The sequence below is a fragment of the Hydra vulgaris genome, chromosome 01, assembly GCF_038396675.1.
Source record: "Hydra vulgaris chromosome 01, alternate assembly HydraT2T_AEP".
Taxonomy (NCBI): Eukaryota; Metazoa; Cnidaria; class Hydrozoa; order Anthoathecata; family Hydridae; genus Hydra; species Hydra vulgaris.
This window is the reverse complement of record NC_088920.1, coordinates 62,904,558-62,930,000: the sequence shown is the minus strand read 5'-3', so window position 1 is coordinate 62,930,000 and position 25,443 is coordinate 62,904,558. Positions and strand designations below refer to the sequence as shown.

At 28.9% G+C, this 25,443-nt stretch overlaps 3 protein-coding genes across 3 annotated transcripts in view; 1 reads left to right on the top strand and 2 right to left on the bottom strand.

The window, feature by feature from the left end:
- Positions 1-20,455, bottom strand: part of LOC136075510 (ubiquitin-fold modifier-conjugating enzyme 1-like) — a gene marked incomplete at its 5' end in the record, with an annotated part of 30,310 nt that extends 9,855 nt beyond the window's left edge. The window contains 3 exons of the mRNA XM_065788891.1: positions 3,036-3,099; positions 16,534-16,601; positions 20,294-20,455. Of these exons, the coding sequence (XP_065644963.1) occupies positions 3,036-3,099; positions 16,534-16,601; positions 20,294-20,455 (294 nt within the window). The remainder of the gene's footprint in view (positions 1-3,035; positions 3,100-16,533; positions 16,602-20,293) is intronic.
- On the bottom strand, positions 12,110-14,926 carry LOC136074927 (uncharacterized). Its single transcript, XM_065787135.1, has 3 exons — positions 13,828-14,926; positions 12,678-13,718; positions 12,110-12,502 (listed from the first exon to the last, which is right to left on the bottom strand). Exons 1-2 carry the CDS (start codon positions 14,356-14,358, stop codon positions 13,449-13,451), a joined length of 801 nt encoding a protein of 266 aa, XP_065643207.1. The 5' UTR covers positions 14,359-14,926; the 3' UTR covers positions 12,110-12,502; positions 12,678-13,448.
- A 2,362-nt stretch (positions 20,456-22,817) lies between the features above and the next one.
- On the top strand, positions 22,818-24,026 carry LOC136074611 (uncharacterized). The gene has a single exon (XM_065786946.1). The coding sequence runs from the start codon at positions 22,818-22,820 to the stop codon at positions 24,024-24,026; it is 1,209 nt and encodes a 402-aa protein (XP_065643018.1).
- Positions 24,027-25,443: the final 1,417 nt, after the last annotated feature.

Here is a 25,443-nt window from a genome sequence, read left to right as displayed (position 1 = left end):
GTAGAAATTTAATAAAAGTGAAATCGATAGAAACAGCACTTTGATTTTATCTTGTCAAAATTAAATGTAATAAGTTTTTAGCAGTGTCATTTTAAATCTGGTTTTATCTGCATTGGATCATTTTTAATTTAAACCTATAAGATCAACAAGGCTAATTATGATGTATAACGAGCCTGCTACCGACGTGAAATTCAAATAATGGTAAAACCATAGATGTGTTTCGTGCTGGCGTAGCATCTTTTGACCGAAATCACAATATAAAAATGATAAAAAATTCTGTATTCAAAAACAAACGGAGGTCCAAAAAGATGTAAAAAGGGTTAGAATCAAAGCTGAAATCCTTCTGAAAGCAGCTTTTATTGATAAAGACCAGCCACTAGGTCTTGAGTTGTATGTTTCACCAAACTACTGGTTAATTTTTGATATTCTAGGTCATAGTTTGAAAAAATGCCTACAGATGAGACTCCCTCAGACTTTTTGGATGCAATGAATTCAAAAAAATTTAAAATCTTCCAAAGTCGCTAACAACTCAAGAACATAAGAAAATTTATTTCTGAAAGCAAGAAAAATATTTCTTGTTTTTAAAAACAAATTGCAGGGTAGGATATTTATTTAAAACAAGAAACGTATTTCTTGTTTTAAGAAAAATATTTCGTAATAAAAAATTCAATTTTCCTGTTTTTAATTTTTTCAAGATAATGTAGAGCATGTGATGAGCTTGAATAAGCTTCAAAAGCCACTTCAAATAAAGAGTTCTTGTAAAGAATTATTAAAAAAGAAGAAGAGTGGATTCAAGGAGTTAGCTACAGTGACTACTTTCTCGCTTTCTTGTAATTGAATGGTTCTTATAATTTGAATTTTGATCTGATACCTAACTGCAAACTCTGAACCTTAAAAGTACATTTAAAAATTACTTTTTATATATTTTCTTAAAATATTTTAGTCTTAAGCTGAAAATTTATATGTATATAAATATTTATTGTACATTTAAAGCGCTTAAACGCTGAACTCTGAAGCAAATTTGTTTCAGAAACAAGAGATCTGTGGCAGTAACAGATCCAGCATTTTTTGGTGTTTGAGATAGCTAACATGGACTAAAATCCAAACTTTTGTATGTTTATATTTTTATCAAATAATTATGCTTTTTAAAATGTTGCGATGATTGGAGGCTGGGAACAAAAAAGCCCTAAAATATTATCTCCCCTGCCCCGCACATGAGAGCAGCAAGTTAATGAAATAATTTTTTTGCTATTCTTAACTAAATTTATATACATTGATAAATTTTAAGCATTGTTTTACAATCTCTAAGCGTTCAAAAATTATGACCATATAAAATTTGTAACCCCCTCAAATTGAGGGGGGTTTAAACTTTACATGGTCATAATTTATGAATGCTGAGAGACAATACTATAAAACTTAAAATTTATCGATGAATATAAACTTAGTTAAGAATAGCAAAAAAATTATTTCATCTACTTGCTGCTCTCACGTTTGGGCCAGGGGAGATAATATTTTAGGGCTTTTTAGTTCCCAGACTCCAATCATTGCAAAATTTTGCAAAGCCTTATTATTTGACATAAGCATAAACATTCAAATGTTTGGAGTTTGCGTCATGTCTGTTAGCTATCTCAAACACCAAAAAATGCTGGATACTTCACTGATCTGTGGTTCAATTCCTAGGCTTTTTTTTGACATAAAGCAAGTGTAAACTTCCAAGTTAAATGCTTTTCTGCGGTGCTCTGTAATGCAAACATTAGTTTTTCTTGGAGCACCTAAAATAACCACACAAAAAATGTGTATATATATTTTTGAATCACATTGATATGTTTTGATCTAGTTTTTTTTTACACAAAAGATCGAAAGTCTTTTACCCAATCTTTTAACGAAACCATTTTGGATTTGGATTTGTTTGATCCAAGGCTCCAGTAATATTATTTAAAAAAAAACATCATTTGATACCAAAATGAGGCAAAAATCATAAAGTTTGTCATATTACTTAGAAAAAGCTCAAAGATCAACAAAAAATCACTTTACCATAGCCAAAGTGTTAATTTATCTATTGTAATCAGTGAAAGATAGGTACAACATATTTCTTAAATTATTAAGCACAGTGTTTTTTTTTGGTACAGGAATTAACATTAAGGACACTTAAGAACATATTGTGAGGAGACATTAAGAAAATATCATTGAACAAAATAACTGGATTTGACATCAGAATCTATTCGCGCCAATGCTTGGAAACTGCTCTGAATTTATTCAAAAATCATAAAAAGCTCAACTTCAAACAATCTGCACGAATACTTCCATCAAGAAAAAATAAAAAAATAATTTTTTTTCAATATAAATATGACCTCTACTCCACTCATTAGCTACTCTGCATGAAAATCGGTAGTTGATAAAAAATTATGGGATTGGCTAGTCATTAGTCTATAATTGTGATTAAATGCAGGAAAAAATAATATTAGTAAAGATTTTTTTTATAAGTACTTTTTTTTTTGGATCATAAATTTAAACTAGATGAAATTGTTTTTAATTTTGTTTAAAGTACAACATTTTTTATAAGAATTAAAAAAAGATCAATATCATCAATGCGTAACATTTCGTTTGTCATTGTGAAAACAAAACATTCCAGTCTCATTTTAAATTATTATCAGCGTACATAATTTGGTTGGCTTTTTTTTATTTTGTTTAGAAAAAACTAACTTCATAAAACTTTTTTGATGGCAAAAAAGCTTGTTTACAATGTTGTGTATGAATGCAATAAAGCTTTTTAAAAATTTGTTCAAATAATCATAACAAATATTCTTGTATATTATACAAACTCATTATTACAATGTTGTATCTAATTGTCTGGTTGCCGGGTGACTGTATAGGATAGTGAATGGTACTGGTTGACCATTGACTGCTACTTTTTTGTAAATTCCCTTTGAGATAAGTAGTCACCCCGTATCAGCGGATGATTGCAGCATTACACCATTGAATTTAAGGTATTTGTAAAACATTTTATAAATTTAGCACATATGAAATTAACTTACATCAAACTCTACATCAAACTCGTATTTCAACAGATTATGAATATGCCAACATTTCCCCCACCATCTAAAAATAATAAAATTTTTAATTAAACAATGGCTTCCTAAAGAAATATGCATTTTTTTGAGTAAGAAATTTTGTAACTGCAAACATTAGCTTTCTCTACAATATGTTGTATAGAGTTTATCTCTACAATATGTTGTATATTTTATCTCTACAACACGTTGTATAGAGTTCAACTAAAGCATAGAGTAAAATGGGGTCAAATGGAATAGTTAGATTTTAATTATTTATTTTTTATGGAAAAAAGATTTTTAGTTTTTATTTTTAGTAGCAGAGAATATTGAGCTGCATTTAAATATATAAAAATCAAATTGTCATTTTTTAAGTTTTTTATGAAACTTTATTTTCTGTCATTCAAGGAAAATGAAATACGCAAATATATGTGTAATTAAAACAACACTTTATTAAAAAACAAAAAGCAATCAATAATGGCAATTAAAAAATCAATCAAATAAAATGAACTTTTTTATTCTTGTGATGATGTTGAGTAATTTAAAGGTACTAGAGGTTGAGTTGAGTTTTCAGTTGTGTGGCACTTTTTGGTGCAATAAAACTTAGCGCCTTTTACGTATTGCTTTGGTATGCATGTTTGACATAGCCAAACCTTGCAATTTGAATTTTCACACTAGTACCATTCAATATTTTGACTTGCTGAAGCTTCGCTTAAAACTTTTCGGCACTTTTTACACTTAAACTGATTTTCAGCTCATACTTTTGTTGGACTTGTTGCATGGTTTATTTGCTGTTTGCCATTAGAGCTAAGCTTACGTTATTTTTTAGCTTGCTTTGCTGCTTTTTTGCTTTCAGAATCTTTTAATCTTTCAAGTATTTCAGGTTTGTTGAGGCGCTCCCCTTCAAATCTTAGCACATCTACATTTTTTCTTTTTTTGTGTGTCAACGTGTTGGATACGAAACATTTGTTGCAAAGCTGCTGCAAGTGAGCTGATTGCAGCTGTTTTTCAACCTCTTTTTGAATTTCCTTTTGAATAGCTGGAGTTACTACACTATTAAACCTTGTTTGCAGACAGGGTGAGTTTTGAAGTGAATTTGGAGCTGATGCTTAGTTATCTAAAATTAGATAACTATAATTAGATTAATGTAATCTTTAGTGAATGTAAAGTGAGATAATTAGATTGAACTAATTACCTGCACAAATCACATTAATGAGCCACTGCACAAATCACAAATCTTTCATCCAACAAGAACAGAAATATAGCACATATGGCATCATCTGGACCACTGAAGCATTTATCTCTGTACAGACGTTTTTTTATTTAAAAATAATGTACGGAGCAAGATGATTGCCAGCAGCATTAATGCAATTTCCAACTGTATAATGGATTTTTTCATTGTTACCAACCAATTTCAATGGTCATTTTAAACCATGCCAGCAAACTATATTTTGCTTACCTTGATCGCCAGAGAAGCCAATTTCATCAAAATTCCACAACTGACATGGAGTGTTTTTGTTGATACCTACTACGTTGAATTCTCTTTGCAGTGTGTTAAAATACTTTGCTACTATTTCTTGCATGCAAGAGGCGGCTCTGAGTGATGAAATATTTTCTATGGCTCTGATGCTCAATTTATGACTCTACCGTTTTGTAAAAAGGTTATAACAATCTCAAATAAATGATGACATTATTGTAAGTTCTATCAAAGCCCCAATCAGATAATTTGATGTATCTACCAAAACTGATTCAAATTGTTTTGATAATCTCATGCTTAAACCACTGCCAATTGTTTCCCCTATGGCGTGGACATGCCTGTGAAGAGTTGCTACTGTATGCTGAATGATTTAGCAGATTTGTTAAGTGAAAATTCACCACTTTGTACTTTAACCAACGCAAACAAAACTTGCTCTTTGGTGTATAGTTTTTCTTTTTCTTTGCATGCAAGTTGTTTTGCGGCATATTTTATATTAAAATAGATTTAACAATAATCCATTTGAAATTTATGCACAAAATTTATAGAGATAGCTTGGTCACTTGAGACTTAATTAATTAATAAAAACCGCATTTAAAAAAAGAGAGTAACTAGCGTATTTCATTCATTAGAACCATTTAATAAAAGCAGACAGTAAAAGCCATTCATTTAAATTAAGAAAACTTTTATTAAAATAATTTTTTCAATACAAAAAATTTATAGTTGGAGATTTATTGGTCACTTGAAATTTAACAAAAAAAAAAGCAGCATTTAAGAAGCATTGCTTCACTTATTATTAGCATATTTCATTCAACCCCACAATTCTCTTTTTCGGTTTTTTACTCATAACTTTTTTTCCTAAATAGCAAATTTAATTTTGAAAAAAGATTCTTTATCAGCGTAAAAAGTTATACAAAAAAACTTTTTAAGTTCAATGATATCAAATTAAACTTCCGAGAGATTTAAGTTTATTTTTCAAAATAATAAAAAAAAAATCCTATTACGCATACGAAAACTTCAAAATTTATAACAAATTTTTTTTCATCAAAAATAAAATTTGATATCATCTTACTCAGAAAAGTATTCTCTACACCGTGATTTAAAAATATTTGCAAAAAGATTATCCAATAATTAATTAAGAGTAAAACTATTTCATTCTACTCGCTATTTCATTTTACCCTGTTTTACTCTATAAAACAAAAAAATATTTTTATTCTCCAAAATATGTTATAAAAAAATAAGCCTTTTTATCCCCAAAATATTTTATAATAAAATGAAAAAATCTTTTAATCTTCAAAATATGTTATATTAAAAATGAAAATATCTTTTTATCTCCAAAATATATTGTATATAAAACAAAAAAAATCTTTTTATGCTCCAAAATATGTTATATATAAAATGAAATTAGCTTTCAAAAACTGAAAATTATTTTCAAGTGTAGATTCAGCCCATCTAACAGGTTCCTAAGAAAAATGTATTTAAAAGTAGATCAACCTGGAGAAAAGTTTGAAACAAAGCCATAATTAGACAGGACTGGAGTCTGGGCCATTGTTACAACTACTTAAGTCTATTCAATTTAAAAAGTTACAATAAAATACATAATAAGAACAATATACATATATTATTGTTTTATATAAGAAAAGTTTTTTTTGTATTTGTATTATTTTCTTAATTTTATATCCTTAAATCTATATTTTAACTTATCAAGTTGTTAAACAAACAAAAAAAAGACCTGATATTTTTTTATTCAAAAGTGAATAAAAAAAAACATCAACAAAAACAAAACAAAAAATAAATTTTTCAATTTTACTTTTATTTTTTTAACTATAGCCAGACTTACAATTTAACCAACCATGGTTACAAAAAAGCCCAAACTTAGCCAAAAAGTTGAAATAATTAAAAGAACTTAGGTAAACTTGGATTTGCAGACAACCGTTTTTTTTTCAACATCTTTGCTTCATAGTTTTTAATTAATCACTATGTCTAATTTAATAGCTGAAAAAGTATGATTAGCATGTGGTTAAGAGAACTATATAAAATAAAGATTTTCTCACACCTACAAGTTATGGGTGACTTGGGGTTGAAATGGGACACTGTTCAATTTTATTACTTCTTAAACTTACTATATTTTTATAATTAATTATTATGTAAAAAGGCAAGTGAACATAAAAAATCTGGTAATGTTTACTTTATGTTAATGTGTTTTTTTTCATAGAACAAAATATCGGAGTCTTGTTTTCCAGCAGGCTGGAAAACTAGACTCCAATAAGCATTTCTAAATTAGTTTTGAAAGTATAGATAACAGCTCCAGAGAACACTTTTGCAAGACTATAACAGGTATGTTGTCCGGACCACAAGCTGTAGAAGAGTCTAAGCAGGAAATTACTTTAGATACAGAAGCTAGAGTGATACAAATGTCAAGCAATGGATCAACTTCTTTGACGGCTATATCAAATAGAACACAACTAGTGGAATCAAGAGATAATATTGATAAAAAGTTCTTAGCAAACAATTCAGCTTTATCTTTAGGTGAGGTGACAAAATCTGAACCATACAAGAGAGGTGAAATAACAAATTTGCTATTACTATTGATACTGTTCAAGATTCTCTAGAAGTCACAAGAGCTTAATTTTTGAGATAAAATCAGAGTTTTCATGACCTAAGAATAGCGGGCTTTGGTGTTAGACAAAACCTTTTTACAATGGTTTCTAGCAATTGTAAACAGATATCTGTTTTCTAGAGAATGGTTTTACTGATAGATATGGAAGTAATGGTTTTGATTGGAAATATCAGCAGCACAATGTGAGGAAGACCATGAAGAAGAATGAGACATGACTTGGGATCATCGAGAAGGATTAAAAGATTCCATGCCAGGCTGAAGTTACTTACTTAAGTTACTGAAGTTACAACCAAGAAGTTACTTAAGAAGCACATTTGTCAGCAGGAAGACGAAAGATTTCTATCCAAGGGCCATCACAAAGAAAATCATGGAAAAAGTCCTAGTCAGCTTAAAGGTAGTTGTAAGAGGTACGATGATAGGGGGATTCTGATAATGAAGAAGAGAGAGATAATAGTTATAGGAAGATCAAACCAGTTTTAGAAGCGTCAAAGGGTAAATGTGGAGATACTGAGCACTGACTAGGATCAGAAACAAGACATAAGTTAAAGAGAGAATATAAATTATTCAGGTTGTCTGGAAAGCAAGTTGGAAAGTTGACTATTTGAGTTAGAGATTGAGAAAGACAAAAGTTGAGGGCCTTAACGCCTGCAGAGTCACTGACACTAGAGCCAAGCCATTTAGTGTGATGAGCATTAAAGTCACCACCAACAAAAATATTGGCTGATGGATAAATAGAGAGGACTTAGTCAATTTGCTCAGAAATAACATTAAAAAGAGCAGTCTTCAGATGAAGGAGAGCGATATAGAACAAAGAAATAGGCAATAAAGTGAAGTTGTGCTAAACAATAGCACATAAAAGAATAGTCTGTGGATTCAAACCTATTTTTCCGACAAATGGGTAAATTCTTACGAATGTAAATGCCCTGGCCAAGCATGTGACTATTGGAGTCTTTAAGAATTATAAGAAGATAACCATCAACACTAAGATTACAAGGTGAGACACCTGAACTCAAATTAGTCTCACAAAGAGCAAGTAGGTCTGGTGAACTTTGCAAAACTCAACAGAAGAAAAGTTACTTCAAAGACCACAAATATTAGTGAATGATAGGTTTAGAGAACTTGGTGATGACGATGGTTTTTTGTGTTTTATAGATTTTTGGTACTTTAGTCATTTTTAAATTTGTTTAAGAACTTGACTCAAAGCATAGATAATACTCAGTACACTATTTAATAGTCCAAGCATTTGCCTCATTACTATTAATAAACCCTAAGCTGTAACAAAGAGCTCCAAATGTGGCCTTGGCAACGCACACCAAAAGTATAAATAGAGAGACCACCCATACGCAACATGGCACTCTGAGTACTCTGATATTTTACAGCTGTTGATGAAATCAGCCTCTCTGAGAGCTACCACAGAGTTTGGGAAACCTGACTACCAGTTGGCCTTAGAACTGTAAAAGTTTTTAGTTTTAGTTTGAGTTTTAGAGCTGTACCCTCATTAGGAGATAATAGAATGAGTTGCCTAGTCATAAAAACAGAGACACAAGCAAAACCCATGCCTTGAGTCAAGAAGATCCAGCATTCAACATTCTAAACTTGAAACAATGTATTATAAGTATATATGCGCCAGCCTAATGGATGAAGAACGGGTGCGAGGTTGGTCAACAGATAAAGTTTGCCTAGGAGGCCTTCTACAAGACAGTAGCCGGATGCATTTAACATCTGCCCAAGATGAATATTTTTATTGAGAAAGAACATCTCTAGCCTTTACTCATTCAAGAGCCCCAAGGCAGGGGGTATTTTAAGTAGGAGTTGGCTTCTCCTAGCCTTTGCCTAAAAAAGCATATTCTAACAGGCAGCAAGACATAAAGCAGCTTTTACTGGATTACATGTTACCAGTAGCAGGATAATCTTACATGACTTTAATAACCTCTAATAAGTTTGGAATTATTAAAAAACAAAGAATGCAGTTAGGGCGAGGAAACTGTCGACAGGAGACTTGAAAAGTCATAGGTTAAATGAGGCAGGAAAACATGAAGAAGGGAGAGAGTTCCAAAGAATTGAAGTGCAGGGAAAAAAATTAGATGAATAAAAGTTTTTAGAGTGACAGATACAGTAGAGGGACAAATACAGTAGATGGATCAGACTTTGCTAAATGATGAGTGAAGCGAATAACTTAATTAAAGCTGTTAGAACGAATTGATTTGATAATCTCAAAACTTTTGCAGATACAACATAAGAAGCGAGCTTATGAAGAAAACCAGCATGCCAAACTTTAATGAAAGCTTTAGATATGTCAATTGCAATAGCCCTCGCTTCACTGCCTCCATATAATGACCAATAGAATCTTTCAGTGTAAGCAGTTAGCAAGTCAGCCGTAGAATGAGAAGATCAAAAACCATATTGATTGTTTGGCAGTAAGTAAATAATTCACTTTATGTTTTATATTTTAGTTTTATCTGATGATTTATAAAATGAATTAAATTATTATAGTTTAAAGCATATTATCTAATAAAAATAATAATAATAAAAATAATAGTAATAATACGGTTTTATAATGAGATTTTATATCATAATTTAAGATCAATATAAATATTTTACATTGAATAACAGCTATTAAGTTTAGTGATAAAAACAGAGTTTACAGCTTTTAAAAAGCTAAGAATTTAAAGACCGGAAGCACTTTCAGATATCACAACTCGCAATCACTTAATTTGAGCCCTGCATTCCATCTCTTATTCATGGGTCTGATCTTATTCCCTCTCCCAAGGATAAGGCAGAACAATTTTCAAAAAACTTGTCCTCTAATTCCACTATTGAATCTAATCACCATACTCTTCCAGCCATTCCAGTTAAACAGGTCAACCAATTGATAGACATCCAAACCTCTAACCTTCTGTTGCTAAAGTTAATTATCAATTAAACTCTAATACAACTTGGGTTCCAGACATCACTTTTATCATAGTCTTTCAAAAGTGTTCTCCCTTTGATTCTTGCTAAATTATTAATAAGTGTTAAATAAGTGATTCCAGTTTTTAAATCTCTAGAAAATATTCTGACCTTTTCAACTATCCTACAATTAGTTTTCTCTCTATTGTTAGTTTCTTTATATAAAGTTTTAAAGATTATTAAATCACTACTTTCTAACCACAGTATTAAAGTCATTCTCGAATGCCCCTGCTCTTCTTCATTTCCAAGAACTTTAAGGGTACCCCGAGCTTTTATTTTATATATGTTTTACATTATTATTATTATTCTTTTCTATTCTTTTTTATTATTTTTCTTGTTCATTCTTTTCTACAATAACAACCTGATAATATCTAAATTTTGTTAACAACTGAACTTTATACTTGACAAAAAGTCTTCACTTTTTGATCGCTTAAAACTAGCAGCCATCTTTAATCTGATCTCTTTTTTGTAACAGCTTAGGGCTTGGAGTGGGTAGTAGATTTTAACTTTAACAAAACTCAACAAATAACTATCATAGTATTGTTGATATTCCTATATTGACAACAAATCTTTCACTTTCAGAAAAAAATATCCAAAAGCACATTGTAAATGCAGTTGGACCTGCTTTATCTGCTAAGCTTGACCACGCTCCCATCATCATAATTTTCATCTCTTTTATTTCTTCAAATACTACTATGGTTATTGTTAAAGCGAGCTATCATCTCTAGTTCGATTAACCAAAACTCATTGTCCCTTGCCTTGTCATTCAGTAAAGGCTTCTTAAGTATATCTTTTAACTGTAGCTGTCCCTTCATGCTTTAAATTTTTTATTCATCTAGTTTTTTTACTTGCACATCAACAAAACCTTAAAACTCTCACTCATCTTCATGTTTTCCTGAAGATGGGTGAGAGTTTCTTTGCTCTTAAACCCTATTCTTTGTTTTCTAGTAACTCATAACTTAATAATGGTTGCTTGCGAGCTTGTAGGAAGTGAATTAGTTATATATATATATATATATATATATATATATATATATATATATATATATATATATATATATATATATATATATATATATATATATATATATATATATATATATATATATATAATATAATATAAGTCTTTTTCGCACTTTTTTTATGGCGAGCGAATAGAGTTGCAAAAAAAACCGTTTTTTTTTAATTGTGTTTTTTTTGTGTTTTTTTTGTTTTTTATAGTTTTTTTTGTTTTTTTAGATTAAAAAAAATTATTTACTTTTATTTAATTTCTATTTTTATTATAAATGTAATACAATATATAATAGTAACATGATATATGATAAATATATAGTACATCACTTGAAAAATTTATTTTTAATTAACAAAAGACTCTGTATTCTGGCTTTCTTGTTCATTAAGGTCTTCTATTGTAAAGTCAAATCCGTATTCTTCAGAGTCACTTGATACCTCTGACTCTAAACTCTGTGAAGTACCATTGTCCAGAAAAAATTCTTGGCTTTGACTTGTTGATGATTCTGCATTACATTTTAGATTTTTGAGTTGTAAATTATGTGATATAAATACTAATTTTGAAGCTCTGTCATTTGTTAATCTATTCCGTTTTTGATTGTGGATCCAAGATTGTCTACTAAATGATCTTTCGACTGCAGCACTTGTTGGTGGAAGTAATAAAATTTTACTTGCAATATTTGATAGTATTGGAGCACAAGAACAACATATTCCCTTCCACCAACTTACAGGAGATGAATGTTTTACTGAAGCCCATATAAAAGGTTTTGCAAAAAGTCCTTCGTTTGATCTATAATCAGCTATCTCACCCAAAATTTTCTCATCACATTCTTTAATAGAAGAATCCAATTTTCCTAATTTATGTAGTGTTTCAATGGCATCAATCTAAAGAAGATGTTTTAAATAAGGCATCTTAATTCATTTTAAATATAATTTCCTTTTTTTTCAATTAATTTAAATGAGGATTAAATTCTGAAGATACTCACCATTTCATCTCCAGAGATATGACATCCTTTATAACGTGGATCCACTAAATTTGCAGGAAGATGAATGTTTCGAATGTGAAATTTCCTTCTTTTGGCAATTATTTCCATCATAGCATTTTCCTCGCTTTTTAGAATTGGACTGCAAAGGATATTGTCCTGAAAAGACTTTTCTAAATCTGAAAATGTTTTTGCAACAATGGAGAGACTTTATTTATCTCCTTCAACTGCTGCAATGGCTATGGCTATTGGTTTTAATAACTTGATAAACCCATCCACTTTATCCCAGAATACTTCTGACAACAATAGGTTTTGAATAGGCTTAGCAAGAGATTTTGCTTCATTGTCAATAGCTAATCCCCGTAGTGCTAATCTGTTGTTATGAAGACTTTCCATACAATGTATAATTGAAGCCCATCTGAAGAATATATTTATTTATAATTAAATATTTATTTGCCTAATGTTATTTCCATACTAAGTATTATGATTTATAATGTAATATAAATTTTTTAAAAATTTATAATAATACTTTTTATGTTTTATTTCTTATGTTTTTATGTTTAATTTTATTATAAAATTAATTTTTAATAAACCTAGTTGTTACTGGAAGCTTTAGTGATTGTTGAATGATTTGTCCTGATTTCTGCTGATGTTGTTTTAACAAAGCTGATAAAATTTGAAAGTTCTTTATCCCTTTTACCACCAGTGTGCAATTTCTTTGGGAATCTGCTATTGATTTCAAGTTACTCGCATCAGTAAAAATTAAATTTAAGGTATGTGCCAGGCATCCATAAGGATGTATGTGAGGAAATTCAGTAACTATTAGTTGCCATGCTTTTTTCATATTGGCTGCATTATCAGTACAAACACCAAGAACTTTCATAGGTCCAACATCGCATATTATTTTTTTAACTATATTTACCATATATTCGCCAGTATGACTTTCTGCGCCTAAATAAAGAGTTATACGTTTAATAATTATAATAAACTATAAAAATTTAAATATTTTTGAAAAACTTTACAACTTTGGAGAATATAAAATAAAACTTGCTATCTGACAATTCTGAAGACATGATAACAAAAATTAATCTAAAAAGACTACCTGTTTCTATGCTGGTCCAAAATATAGGTTGAGGTACTGTTACAACAAAATTAATGATTCCTTCATTCCTGTAAATAGTAAAATCTGTCTTTATTACTGATTTTTATTATTTATGAATTATACACATGAAGTTAGAATGCACCTAAATTATATATGTGTAGCTTACATTGTTACATAATTTTGTTATATAACGTTTAAAAGTATCTAGGTATTGGATACTCCTATACTAGTGCACAAATCAGAACGTAGATAAATAGTCCTACTATTTTAAATCATATTTTCCTTGCCTGATATTGCTCCACCCATCACACAAAATTGCTACACTTAAAGCAGTTCCCACAAGTTCTTTAACAGTAGTTGAGGTTTCATTATAAACCCTTTCAAGTAGAGAATTAGACAACATATCACGGTTAGGTAATTTAAATGCAGGTCTCAATTTTGCAAAGCTGTCTATCCATAGTTTATTTTCAAAAACTCTTAATGAGCACCCAGTACCATAGACAGCGCGTGCTAAATCCATTTGCGATTCATCCTGTAAAAACATGAAATTTACAAAAATTGTTATTACAAAAATTACTTATGTACTAAATAAAGTTTGCTAAATATCTGAAAGTATTAAATATTCTAAATATAATTCTTACTATTTGTTCATTAGTCATTTTGTCCAAGAAAATGTAGGATGCAATTTTATTTTTCTGAGGTGTGAATGGAACTCTTGTTGAAGAATGCAATTGTTTCAAGGGAGGCTTATCTGAATTGGTTTTATTTGGCTTACAATCTCCAAACATAGGGGTTGTAGACCTACTTTGGTTTCCACAACAGCTTGGGGTTCGAAAGAAGGACTCAATTGGAATTTGCAATATAGCAGATGATAAACATATTTTTTCCTTTTTTTCCATACATGGAATAGGTAAGTTTTCAGGAATATCTTCTTCCATCATTAGTTCAGTTTGAACTTTCTTTTGTTTAAAAGGCATATCATTCAAATACTTGTTTTTTATTTGATCTCCACATTTCATACATTTTGCAATGTGCTCGGTCATTCGAGTGCCATTTTTTGATAGCTTTAAGCTGCAAAATTTGCATATAACTTGTTGAATTTTAGAACCTCCAGATTCTAAAGGTGCCTCATTGAACAATGTAGCTACAAAACATTTCTTTCTGCCTGGCATTTTTTTTTTTTAGATTTCTTTTTTTTTTTAAATAAATATAAACAATATTTTTAAAATTGTTTAATATTAAGTTTTTTTCATTAGTTATACAAACTTAGTTATTGTGTTATTTTTATTTACTTGAATACTTTTTGAATAAATAAAATTTTAGCTATCTAATTGCAATTTGAATAAACATTTGAAAAAAATGATTTAAATTTTCTAAACTCAAATGAATCCAAGATAAAAAAACTTATAAAAAACAAAATTAAATCTTCAAAATAAACCAAACTATTTCAATTTTAAATTCCAATAATTAAAACTAGTTAAAATTTCAATTTTAAACTCTGTTTAAAATTGAAATATATAAAATAAAGAAATAAACTATTAAAATTTTACAAAAGTAATAAACAAAAGTAAATAAAACATTAAAGTAAATTTTATATAACTGTTGGTTCATTTTTGTATTTTGCAATGCAGTGATATTTCATTCATTTTTATGAATGAAATAACACTGCTGAAATAACATTTTTATTTCATTCATTCAGTAGTGTTATACTTACAATTAACTAGTAGCTACTAGTATAGTTTTTTTGAGATATATTAAAAAAATTACTTAATTTTTTTTTTAATATTTAATACTGTTTTTTTTTTTAAATATGCATTTTATTTAATAGAAAACATTCATATTTTGAAGGTTTAATGCCTCTGAAACTGTTTCAAGTATTATTAATATCTTAAATTTAATAAATACTAAAAAAATAAAAAAAACTATATAAAACAGTTTTTAAGAAGAAAAAAACCGTTTTTTTTGGGTTGCAACTCTATAAATTTGTAAGAAATATTATATAGGGTAAAATACATTACATTTAATAACAAACATGTATATTTTGAAGGTTTACTGACACTGTAACTTTTTAAAGGATAATTGATATATAAAATTTAATGGACACCTAAAAAAAACAAAAAAACCCATTAAAAACATGTTTTTAGGACAGGCCTGTTTTATTTGCAAAAAAAACGTGTTTTTTATAAAAAAAACGCGCATATTTTTTTTTAGTTGCAACTCTACGAGCGAATAAAAAAGCGCTTGCCAAAAAATAAAAGCGCTTTGTTTTAAATTGCAACAAAACCTTTTTGATCATTTGTTCATTTTTTATAAAAAATGGCTTAATTTTACCAGTTTTTTTAAAAATTATTTTATCTTGTATTTAAATAGCAGAAAAATTTTTTTTTCAAATCGCGTCGGCTATTTAAAATGACCATCCTGCCAGCGCTTTTTCGTGCACTGGCATTAAATTTCAAACGGAGAAGACTGATATATATATATATATATATATATATATATATATATATATATATATATATATATATATATATATATATATATATATATATATATATATATATATATATATATATATATATATATATGTATAGCAGAAGAGACTAATTGTTAAAATAAAATTTTTAAGTATGCCAGTATTTGAAAAATAGTAAATGTATGGATAAATTTATAATACATAAAGTATAATAAAAGAAAGCAAATTCTACAAGACAGTAGGACATGGAACAGGTTGCTTTTTCGTTCAGACTGTTTAATCAGGCTGTGGATTTAAATAATCCAAAACAAATTTTATTCAGGCTGTGGATTTTAATAATTTAAAATAAAGTTTATTCAGGCTGTGGATTTCAATAATCTAAAAGTTATAAATATAAGTTAATTGTAGATTTTAATTATCTAAAAGTCTAGAGTTAGTAAGGTCCAAACAAAAAGGGTTAAGTAGACACAGGATTTTGCTATTAAGTCTTCATCTATTGTGCTTCATAAACAATTTTTTATTCAAAAATTTCATTTTATAGCACATGGTTTTTTAAAATCTTTAATATTCTTATTTTATATTATAAATTATTTTCTATAAACAAAATGTTAATGCATTCATATTTTTTAAAATGATGATATTGTTGAAAGGGTGATTAAAAACTATATTATTATTCATAAATTATGTTACTATTTATATTTTTTTTTGCGAAAAGGTAGTATTGTATACTTGGATATTGCATCTAAAATGTAATTGCATTTTATAAATTGAATAAATGAATGCCATAGTACAAACAAAAATTTTTACATAAAAAAGTGTTACATTAAATTTTACATTAACAAATTTTTAACAATACTGAAAAATCAAAGATCACCTGGTACCTTCTTTATTTGACTCTAATCGAAACCAGTCATTGTCTTGCTCTTTATTTGTTTGCACATACTGAAAGACAGAAATAGAAAATAGTTTGTTTTTCTTTAAAAGACAAAACATAATTATGTGTTGCATGATGCTCAGAGACTTTTTCAAAACTTTTCTTTAAAAAAAAGCAACTACCACTAAGTTTGGTTTAAACTCTATGCTGTAAGAGGAAATAGTATAATAGTTAATAAAAAAATGAACTTTAGTCAGAGATCACAATTATGTAACGCCTAATTATATTTTCAGATAAAAACTGAAAAAATGTAAACTCATTTTAAATACATGTTTTACAAAAGTCTCTTACTTTTTAAGACACAATAAATTGTTTAGAACATTTTACCACCAAACTATTTAGATAACATAAACTATTATCTAGTTTTTATCAATTACAATAGGTATAAAAAATATTTGTTTTTAGATTGAAATTGTGTTTTTCTAACCTGAATCCTTAACCCATTTAGCCAAAAACAAATGAAAAATAACTGTTGTTCCATAAAAACTTTGCGTCTTTGACCAGGACAAAGATATGAAACTTGTGTTTTTTTGAGAATTGTAAGTTCTTGATTCATACTGATTTTTGATTCATACTAAAAAACTTAGAATTCTTTTGAAACATACATGAACCACTAAAATTGTTCAGAAGGTCCAAGAAACTTTTCCATAATGTTTAAGAACTTTCAAGACACCTAAAGAATTTGTTGGATAAAACCATTTTTTTAAAAATCTGTGCATGTCACTAGAGAACAAGGCTAAAATAGTAAGGCCAAGGCCACATGTTCCTAGGCCAAGACCTAGTTTCAAGGCCAAGGACAAGAGTTTCAAGACCAAAGCCGACATAAACATTTTCAAAGCCAAAGACTTAAATTTTAGCCTTAAGTCAAGGCTAATTATTAAAAAGACTGCAGGTAGCAAGTGTTATAACAATAAAACAACATGTTGTGAAATTAGACCAAGGTTATGCACAGAATATGACAAAGGCAATAAAAAAATCTATTTGTAGATATATATGAAACCCAAAAATAAAAATACATAAAAATAAAGAACAAAAACTTTTAATTTTTTATTTTTATATATTTTTGTGCTTAACGCTAACAACTAATATTAACATCTTTTAATTAAAAATATGTTGATATTGGTTGTCAGCATTGACTACATGTCAAAAGCATTAACTATCACTATATAGTCTATAACTCTTTATTACATTTAAGAAAAATCAAAGTTTCAAGCAACAAATCAGGCATACAAGCTCTATAAGGGCACATTATTGATCTACTCTGACAAAAGATATGCTCGACAGGAGCTAACGTTGAGGGACACAAAACATAGTTGTCAAATAGAAATTTCTAATTTTTGAATATTTTTTCACTGTGCACAGTTTTTTTTTCAATGAAAACTGATTTTGATTAAATTCTGGAACTTATTTGTTCAAGATAGTTTGTTAGTTGCTGAGTGGGGTTGACAATGCTGATCTGTGGCTGTAAAACAAGATTTTTTCTATAATTTGCAAAAAGACATTTTTTTTTTGGTAAAGGGCTATTGAATATGTAACACAATTTTTAGTAGATGTCAAAGTGGTTTCTGGTGTTATTCTTGAGCAAATCTTTGATAGTTCAGTCATTGAACTATCAAAGAAGGATAACCAAACTATTGCTTATTGGTTTAAGGTTAGATTTTACAAATAAAATTATTTAAAAAAATTCCATTTAAAATAAATTAATAACAACTTTTTTAAACAGATTTAGATAAGTTGAATAAAAACAGTATAAATAAACAAAAACAACAACAACAGCAAAAATACTCTATAATAAATTGCAATCTAAATATAATAAAAACTATTTTTATTTAAAAAACCTTTAAAATTCTGTTTTTAATTTGAAGAAAAATTAATGTGTTTAAATCTTTTTTTAAATTTGGAAACGTCTTAACTAATAAAAAACATTAAAACAAACTGTGTGACTTAATATGTAAATGGAATAAACTCTGTAAACCAATCATATCATGGATTATTATTTTTTAAATGGCTAGTCAAAAACAGCAATTTAAATTGTGACATAAAATGCAAAATTAAGTTCTAAAGCTTTCAAGTAAACAAAAATAACTCTTGTTCAAGTTCAAGGCCAACACCTAAACTTTTGGCCTGAAGGCAAGGACAAGGCCAAGAACTAACAACACTGCAAGTCACATCAGATTAAAGAAATCCAAATTGTTTTCTTTTAAAAAAACTGTTTCTAAGGCTTAGTCTATAAATTACGTTGTGCAATTTTTGAACCCCTCCTCCCTCTTCTCAACATTGTAACTCTTTTGTAACAACTCATGTACGAGTTGTCAAAATACCGCTAAACCCTCTTTCCCTTAAATTGTGATAAAATTTATAGACAACCCCTGATTGATTCTCTGACAAGAGACTGTAATAATTTGCTCAATGTTTCTAATAATTTGTTCAAATTTTCTAATAATTTAAAAATTTACTTAATAGGAATTTTTTTGAAAGTAAATAAATAAACATTGCTTTTTATATCAATTAAATTATAAAGTTATTTAAAAGCTATGTTGCTATTCTACGGCATAATTAATTTGTTAAAATCAACATAATATAATCACAATTTACATATCATACATATGTCCTGTCATCACATTAGCATCAGTTTAAAACTTCGCAATTTGTAGTTTAGTAGTTTCTGTATTGTTATATATTAATTATATTCTTATATGCCACTGTATTTAAATATGTCAAATATTTAACTACAGTGAATATATCAACAGATGTTTAAGTGATTCAAGACAAATTAGACTTCTCAATTAAACTGAAGATGCAAATTTTATTAAATAAAAACGATACTCAAGTAGAGTATTGGTGGGTCAGGGTGTGAGCAAATTACTGAAATGTGTGCGTTCTGCTTGTGAACCAGAACTATTTATTATATTTCTGAAATTAAAAAATCATTATGTAAACCATACAAAAGTGCTAACATTTGATGCATACTTTATATATTAGTTTACCTCAAATCAAGAAAGAAAGAATTAAATTTCTTATTTGTTATTTTAAAATTTTTTAATGTTGTTCTTATTAAAAAATAAGATCAGCAATAATTGCTGTATTGCTTAATGCTTCACTAACAAAACTTTATTCAACCTCTAATCTTTAAAATTGTCATGAGCATCAATTTCTACTACAACCACATTGTACTCCTGTATGGAATACAAGAATTTACTAAAAATTCAAACAATCTTTTTAGACCTATACAGTAAAAATTCACAAACCTGGAATATTAGCTAAAACAATCAAGTTTTGTTTTGGTAAAAGTTTAGGTGCATGTTTAAACCAACTTAGACCAGAAACCATAAAAAAAAAATAGTTGTAAGACAATTTTGTTGTCATTATCAAACTTATTTTTGTTATCTTATAAAACTTTTCTTTGCTTTTGTTTTTAGCAACTATTTCTTCATTTATAACTAGTAATTTTGCAGACTCTGTATAAACAGCATGTATTAAATGTACCACTAATTACTTGTTATTGCTTTTTTTTTGGCAAATTTTAAACTCTATAGAATGGTAATCTGTTATAGTCTGATGACAAGCTGTTGTAGTTTGTTTCTTTGTATTTCTAATTATTTTATAAAAAATCTAAAAAAAATAATTTAATGATTTCCCCTGGTATTAATAATGTTGATCTTTGTTGAATAATATGTATCTTATAAATAAAATCAATAACCTTTATTAGAGCTTGATATTCTTCTTTTAATCTATTAACCCAAAGACCTTCATCACGAGGACCAGCTTTTGTTTTTAGTTGTAAGATTGCTCCTACGGTTTTTTTCGTATTAGAATCTACCTTTTCTTTTTTTTTTTCGTTTAATTTATTTTCTTTATAAAAAAAAGAGTTTCATTTTTTTTTAAAGTTCATCTATTAGTTTTTTGTTTGTTATTATTAACTAAGATCAATTTTTAGATTAAAGAGGGGAACAAACACAAAAACGTATTTGCGCATTAAAATTGCGCATTAATATCTACGTGGAATTAAAAAAGCAATTCAGATTTAGAATTTTATCCTTAAATTACACTGACGAAATATATTTTTGTGTTGCATATGAACTACCTTTTCCCGGATAATTTTACGACCCCTTTTTACAAAGTTTAATTTTTGCACTAAATCTCGGCATAATACCAAGGTAAGTACCAAGGATAAGGCCGGCGGCATATTTTGAAACCCTATAGAGGCTAAGAATAGGCAGAAAAATGAGCAATCTGAAACGCTGATTTTGAAAGAGAGGCAAGTGCTATTTTGAAAATATAATGAAAATCTAAACAAACAGATTTTTGAAATAAATTTCAAAGTAATGATATACTAAGTTTATCAATACAAGTCATGTGTTACTATCAACACAGGAAATTCATTTTATTTTAATACTCTTCAGAGTATTTAAAATGTATCAAAATCTATTTGTACAAGAGAATTTTCACTCGTAAAAATTTCAATAAAGTTTATCTTGGTGATGAAGATTTTATCTATTGTTAATTTTAAGAAACGAAAAAAAAAAAATGTGTTGAAGTAAATTTGAAAAAATCTACAAATGTGTTTCTCTTAAAATATGCTCTTGGCCTTAAAGCATTCTCAAATACATAGTTTATATAAGTATGTTGTACGAGACTAATAGTGAAGCATTTTGCATACAAAGTTTATATGCAGTTTTACGTGACTACTGGTGAAGAACTTTATTTATAAACTGATTTACATGTTAATTATAAAGAGTTAAAAATTAGAGTTTTTTAAACAAGAAAATTTGTACTAATTGCAAAACTAGCTTACATGTTCCATGCAATATATGAGCTCTGAGGAGATTTTGTTTTCATGCTTTGTTTCAACCATAGTTTGGAGGAGGCTGATATATTTTTTTATTACGTAACTTTAATAAAACATCGTGTTAAACCATTAAAAACTTTTTTAAAATTTATAAAAATTTTGGCAGGCTGCATTAAGTTATAAAATATTTGAAAGCTTAACAAAAGAAGTGATATTTATGTTTGTCTACAGAACAGTAATTTTTGCACAGTTACATATAAATACTGACATTAAAAGCAAGAAAAAGTATTGAAGTCAAATAAGTTAACCAAATAAAAGTGGATTATGGCATAAATAAAAGTGGATTATGGCAAATGATTGTGGCATTTTTTGTATTGCAGTAATTGAAAAAAAAAAGAAAGATTTAAAAAACTAAACTAAGTGGTTAAAATCAATTGTTTTAATGAAAAAAGAGTAATAAAAAAAAGAAAAGAAAACTATCAAAAAAAGAATAAAATAAGTTGTCATGCTATGAATATTTTTGCTATTATAAAATGTGATTTGTATGTATAAACTCTTGAAATATTTCACTTGAATTTGCATGTGTGCGATTTTGCAAGATTTCTAAATGTGTTTCTTATCAAATATAATGTCCGTGTTCTATAAGCATGCTTGATACAAAGTTTATATGCAATTGCACCAGACTACTGGTAAAGTACTTAAAATATGCAAAGTATAAATTTTAAGCTGAGGTAGAGGTTGTTCTAATCTCGTTACTGCATCTTTATAGCAACTTGTTAATTATAAACAGTTTAACATTTAAAGTTTTGGAAAAAGAAAATTTTTACAGATGTTTTGCCAAACTAGCTTACATGCTCCATATAAATCTACAAACCCTGAAGAAATTACTGTTCAACCTAAATTTTGAGAAGGCTGATAAGGCGTAGGGGAGGGAGGGGAGCATTGGGCAGTCGGGAGGTTTGGGCACCCCCTCATTTCTCATAATCTATTCTAGATATTTTTTGTTTTCTACCATAGCACTATAGTTTTATAACTGGCAACACCGCTCATCAAAAGTGTCTCTGTCATTTCACTTGGTTGTCAAGTTACATGCGCTTAATGGTTTGTTGTGTACAAAAGTAAATATTTTGTTTGGGATTTGAAGAAAGATAACAAAGAAATCTGCAAGAAAGTGTAAGTATCTGTGTTAACTTTTTCTTTTGCATTTAATAAACATTATATTTACCTGGCAATTAGGATTTAACATTTGATAAAAATAAACTTATTCAAATCTATTTGAAAAGTGAGGTTATAGGGAGCATTGGGCACGCAGGTAGGAGGGAGGTTTGGGCATGCCCAATGCTCCCCCTTTTTTATAGTTTGTTTTGGTGTCATACGTTTGTAGTTTTTTGCTATGCATATTGAATTGAATATTTAATCATTTCTTTTCAGGACAATGCCGTTTTCATTTAAAAAAAGAAATAAACGACGTGAAATACCTAGAGATGTTATTTTGCGCGCATTGGAAGAGGTTTCTAAAGGAGGAAAAATTAAAACTACTGCGATTAAATATGATATACCCAGGTCTAACCTTCAAAGATACATAAAACAGGGTGGCGTTGTGAAAGATATTTCTTCTAAATTTATATCATCCCAAATATTCATGAAAGATGAAGAAGAAAAAATTTCAGAATATCTTGTAACATTATTTAAACTAAACCATGGAATGTCAAAACTGAAGGCACGTGAATTGGTTTACGAATACGCCACTGATATTAATAAAAAAATACCAAACAACTGGACAGAGAAGAAACTTGCATCCAATGATTGGCTAAGGGGATTTTTTAAAAGACAACCTCATCTTTCGATAAGGACACCAGAAGCTACCAGTCTCTCACGTGCCACAAGTTTCAATAAGAAAAATGTCAGAGATTTTTTTGAAAATCTTAAAACTGTATATGAACGGCATTGCCTCGGCCCTGAGTCTATTTACAATATAGACGAAACTGGATTATCAACAGTACAAAGAACCCAGAAAGTGATTGCTCTCAGAGGCACTAAGCAAGTTGGGCAAGTAACGTCAGCTGAAAGAGAGACACTTGTAACGGTTTGCTGCGGTATTAATGCATTGGGTAACTCAATACCACCCTTTTTCATATTTCCACGGGTTAATTTCAAAACATATATGCTAAATGATGCACCTGTTGGTTCAAATGGAGCAGCACATCCTTCAGGGTGGATGACAGCACCATGTTTTTTAAAATATATACACCATTTTGCAAAACACGCAAAACCAACGCCTTCCTCACCAGTTCTATTGCTGCTGGACAATCACGAGAGCCATATTTCAGTACCAGTTCTTGATTTTTGTAAAGAATCAGGCATTGTTTTAATGACTTTCCCACCGCACTGCAGCCATAAACTGCAACCCCTAGACCTGACTGTCTATGGACCACTCAAAACTTATTATAACACTGTTGTAACAGATTGGATGGTAAGCAATCCTGGCAAAACCGTAACAATTTATGAAATCCCAAAATTAGCAGCAAAAGCCATCCCACTTGCATTCAAGTTGCAAAATATTCAAACAGGATTTAAAAACCTGGCATTTGGCCATTCAATTCAAACATTTTCTCTGATGAAGATTTTGTTTGTTCTTCTATAACTGATTGCTGCTTGCCGGAAGAGAATAATGTTGCTACAGAAAAATCGATTTTAGAACAACCTATCCTGGAACAGCCTTCAACAGAAGAAAATCTGAGTCTGGAGGACTCGTACAAGTTCAAATGTGGAAGCCACTGGGCCATCTCAACTGGAATCTTTATCTAAAAACCAGACTAGGGGCACTGTCAATGTAACACCTGATTTAGTAAGACCATTTCCGAAAAGCCGGCCCCAGAAAATTGGATGGCATGAAACGGAAGAAAGGAAAAACTAGAATATTGACAGACACACCCGAGAAAAGAATTATAGAAATGGAAGAAAAAGAAAGAAAAAGAAAAGATAAGATCAAAGAGCTCAACAAAAATCGAAAATGCTCTAGAAACGAGAAAAGCACGAAGATTAGCAGTGATGATGAAATAAAAAATGCTTCCGTTTCTGATGTAGACCTTGTTGAAATTGATTCATCGGAAGAAGATTTTGATGTAGACGATGTGATTGTTATGGATTGAAAATTCCAAATCAATGACTTTGTGTTAGTTAAATTTGACACCAAAAAAACTGTTTATCATTATGTTGGAATAGTCGAAGAGGTTAATCACTCCATGGCAACTGTCAAATTCATGAGAGCGAGTAAGATAAGAAATACGTTTATGTTTCCTGACATCGAGGACGTAGCCAGCGTCCCCCTGGAGGATGTAAAGACAAAATTGCCTACACTAACAACATGGATAAAACGTGGCAGTCTAAAATATAAATTTGACAAGCCTCTTTGGGTTATACCAAATTTAAGATAAGTCTTATTAAGTCCTATATCGTGCAGTATTGATTCCAAGTGACATTGTTTAATTTTTTGTAAAGTTTATGATAAGAAAAAATGTTTGTATTACAAGTTGGATTACAATTTTTTATAGCAATGCTATATAATAGTTAAGCATAGTAGTATATTAAAACAATATTGTGCATATTAAATACAGTGCCCAAACCTCCCCACAGGGGTGCCCAAACCTCCCAACCACAGGGAGGTTTGGGCACTTTGGACATGTGTTAGAAAATCTTATGTAACTTTGCAAGTAATTTTAATACTAAAACTCTTCTTAGCAATAATTACAGCCAAATATGTGTGCTAGATATATTTGAAATAAAATTTTGATTATAATAAAAAATAACAGTTTTATTAGCATTTATGTGAAAAAGTGCCCAATGCTCCCCACTCTCCCCTACATCAATATTTTTCTTTATATATTATATAGGATGAAAATTGGAAATTAATCTAATGGAAATAATTTGAATAATAAATTGGACAATAATCTATTGGAAAATTTAACAAAAAAAGTGATATTTGTTTTTTCACTGAACATTAAAACTTTACTGAGTATTGAATTCAAAAAATTTAACCAAATAAAGGTGAATTATGGCAA

Excerpts from the sequence above, each read along its gene's own strand:
- LOC136074611 (XM_065786946.1), top strand. The coding sequence starts at position 22,818 with ATGCCGTTTTCATTTAAAAAAAGAAATAAACGACGTGAAATACCTAGA.
- LOC136074927 (XM_065787135.1), bottom strand. The coding sequence starts at position 14,358 with ATGCCAGGCAGAAAGAAATGTTTTGTAGCTACATTGTTCAATGAGGCA. Across the intron at positions 13,719-13,827 it reads AAATGACTAATGAACAAATA|GATGAATCGCAAATGGATTT; the intron begins GTAAGAATTATA and ends ATGTTTTTACAG.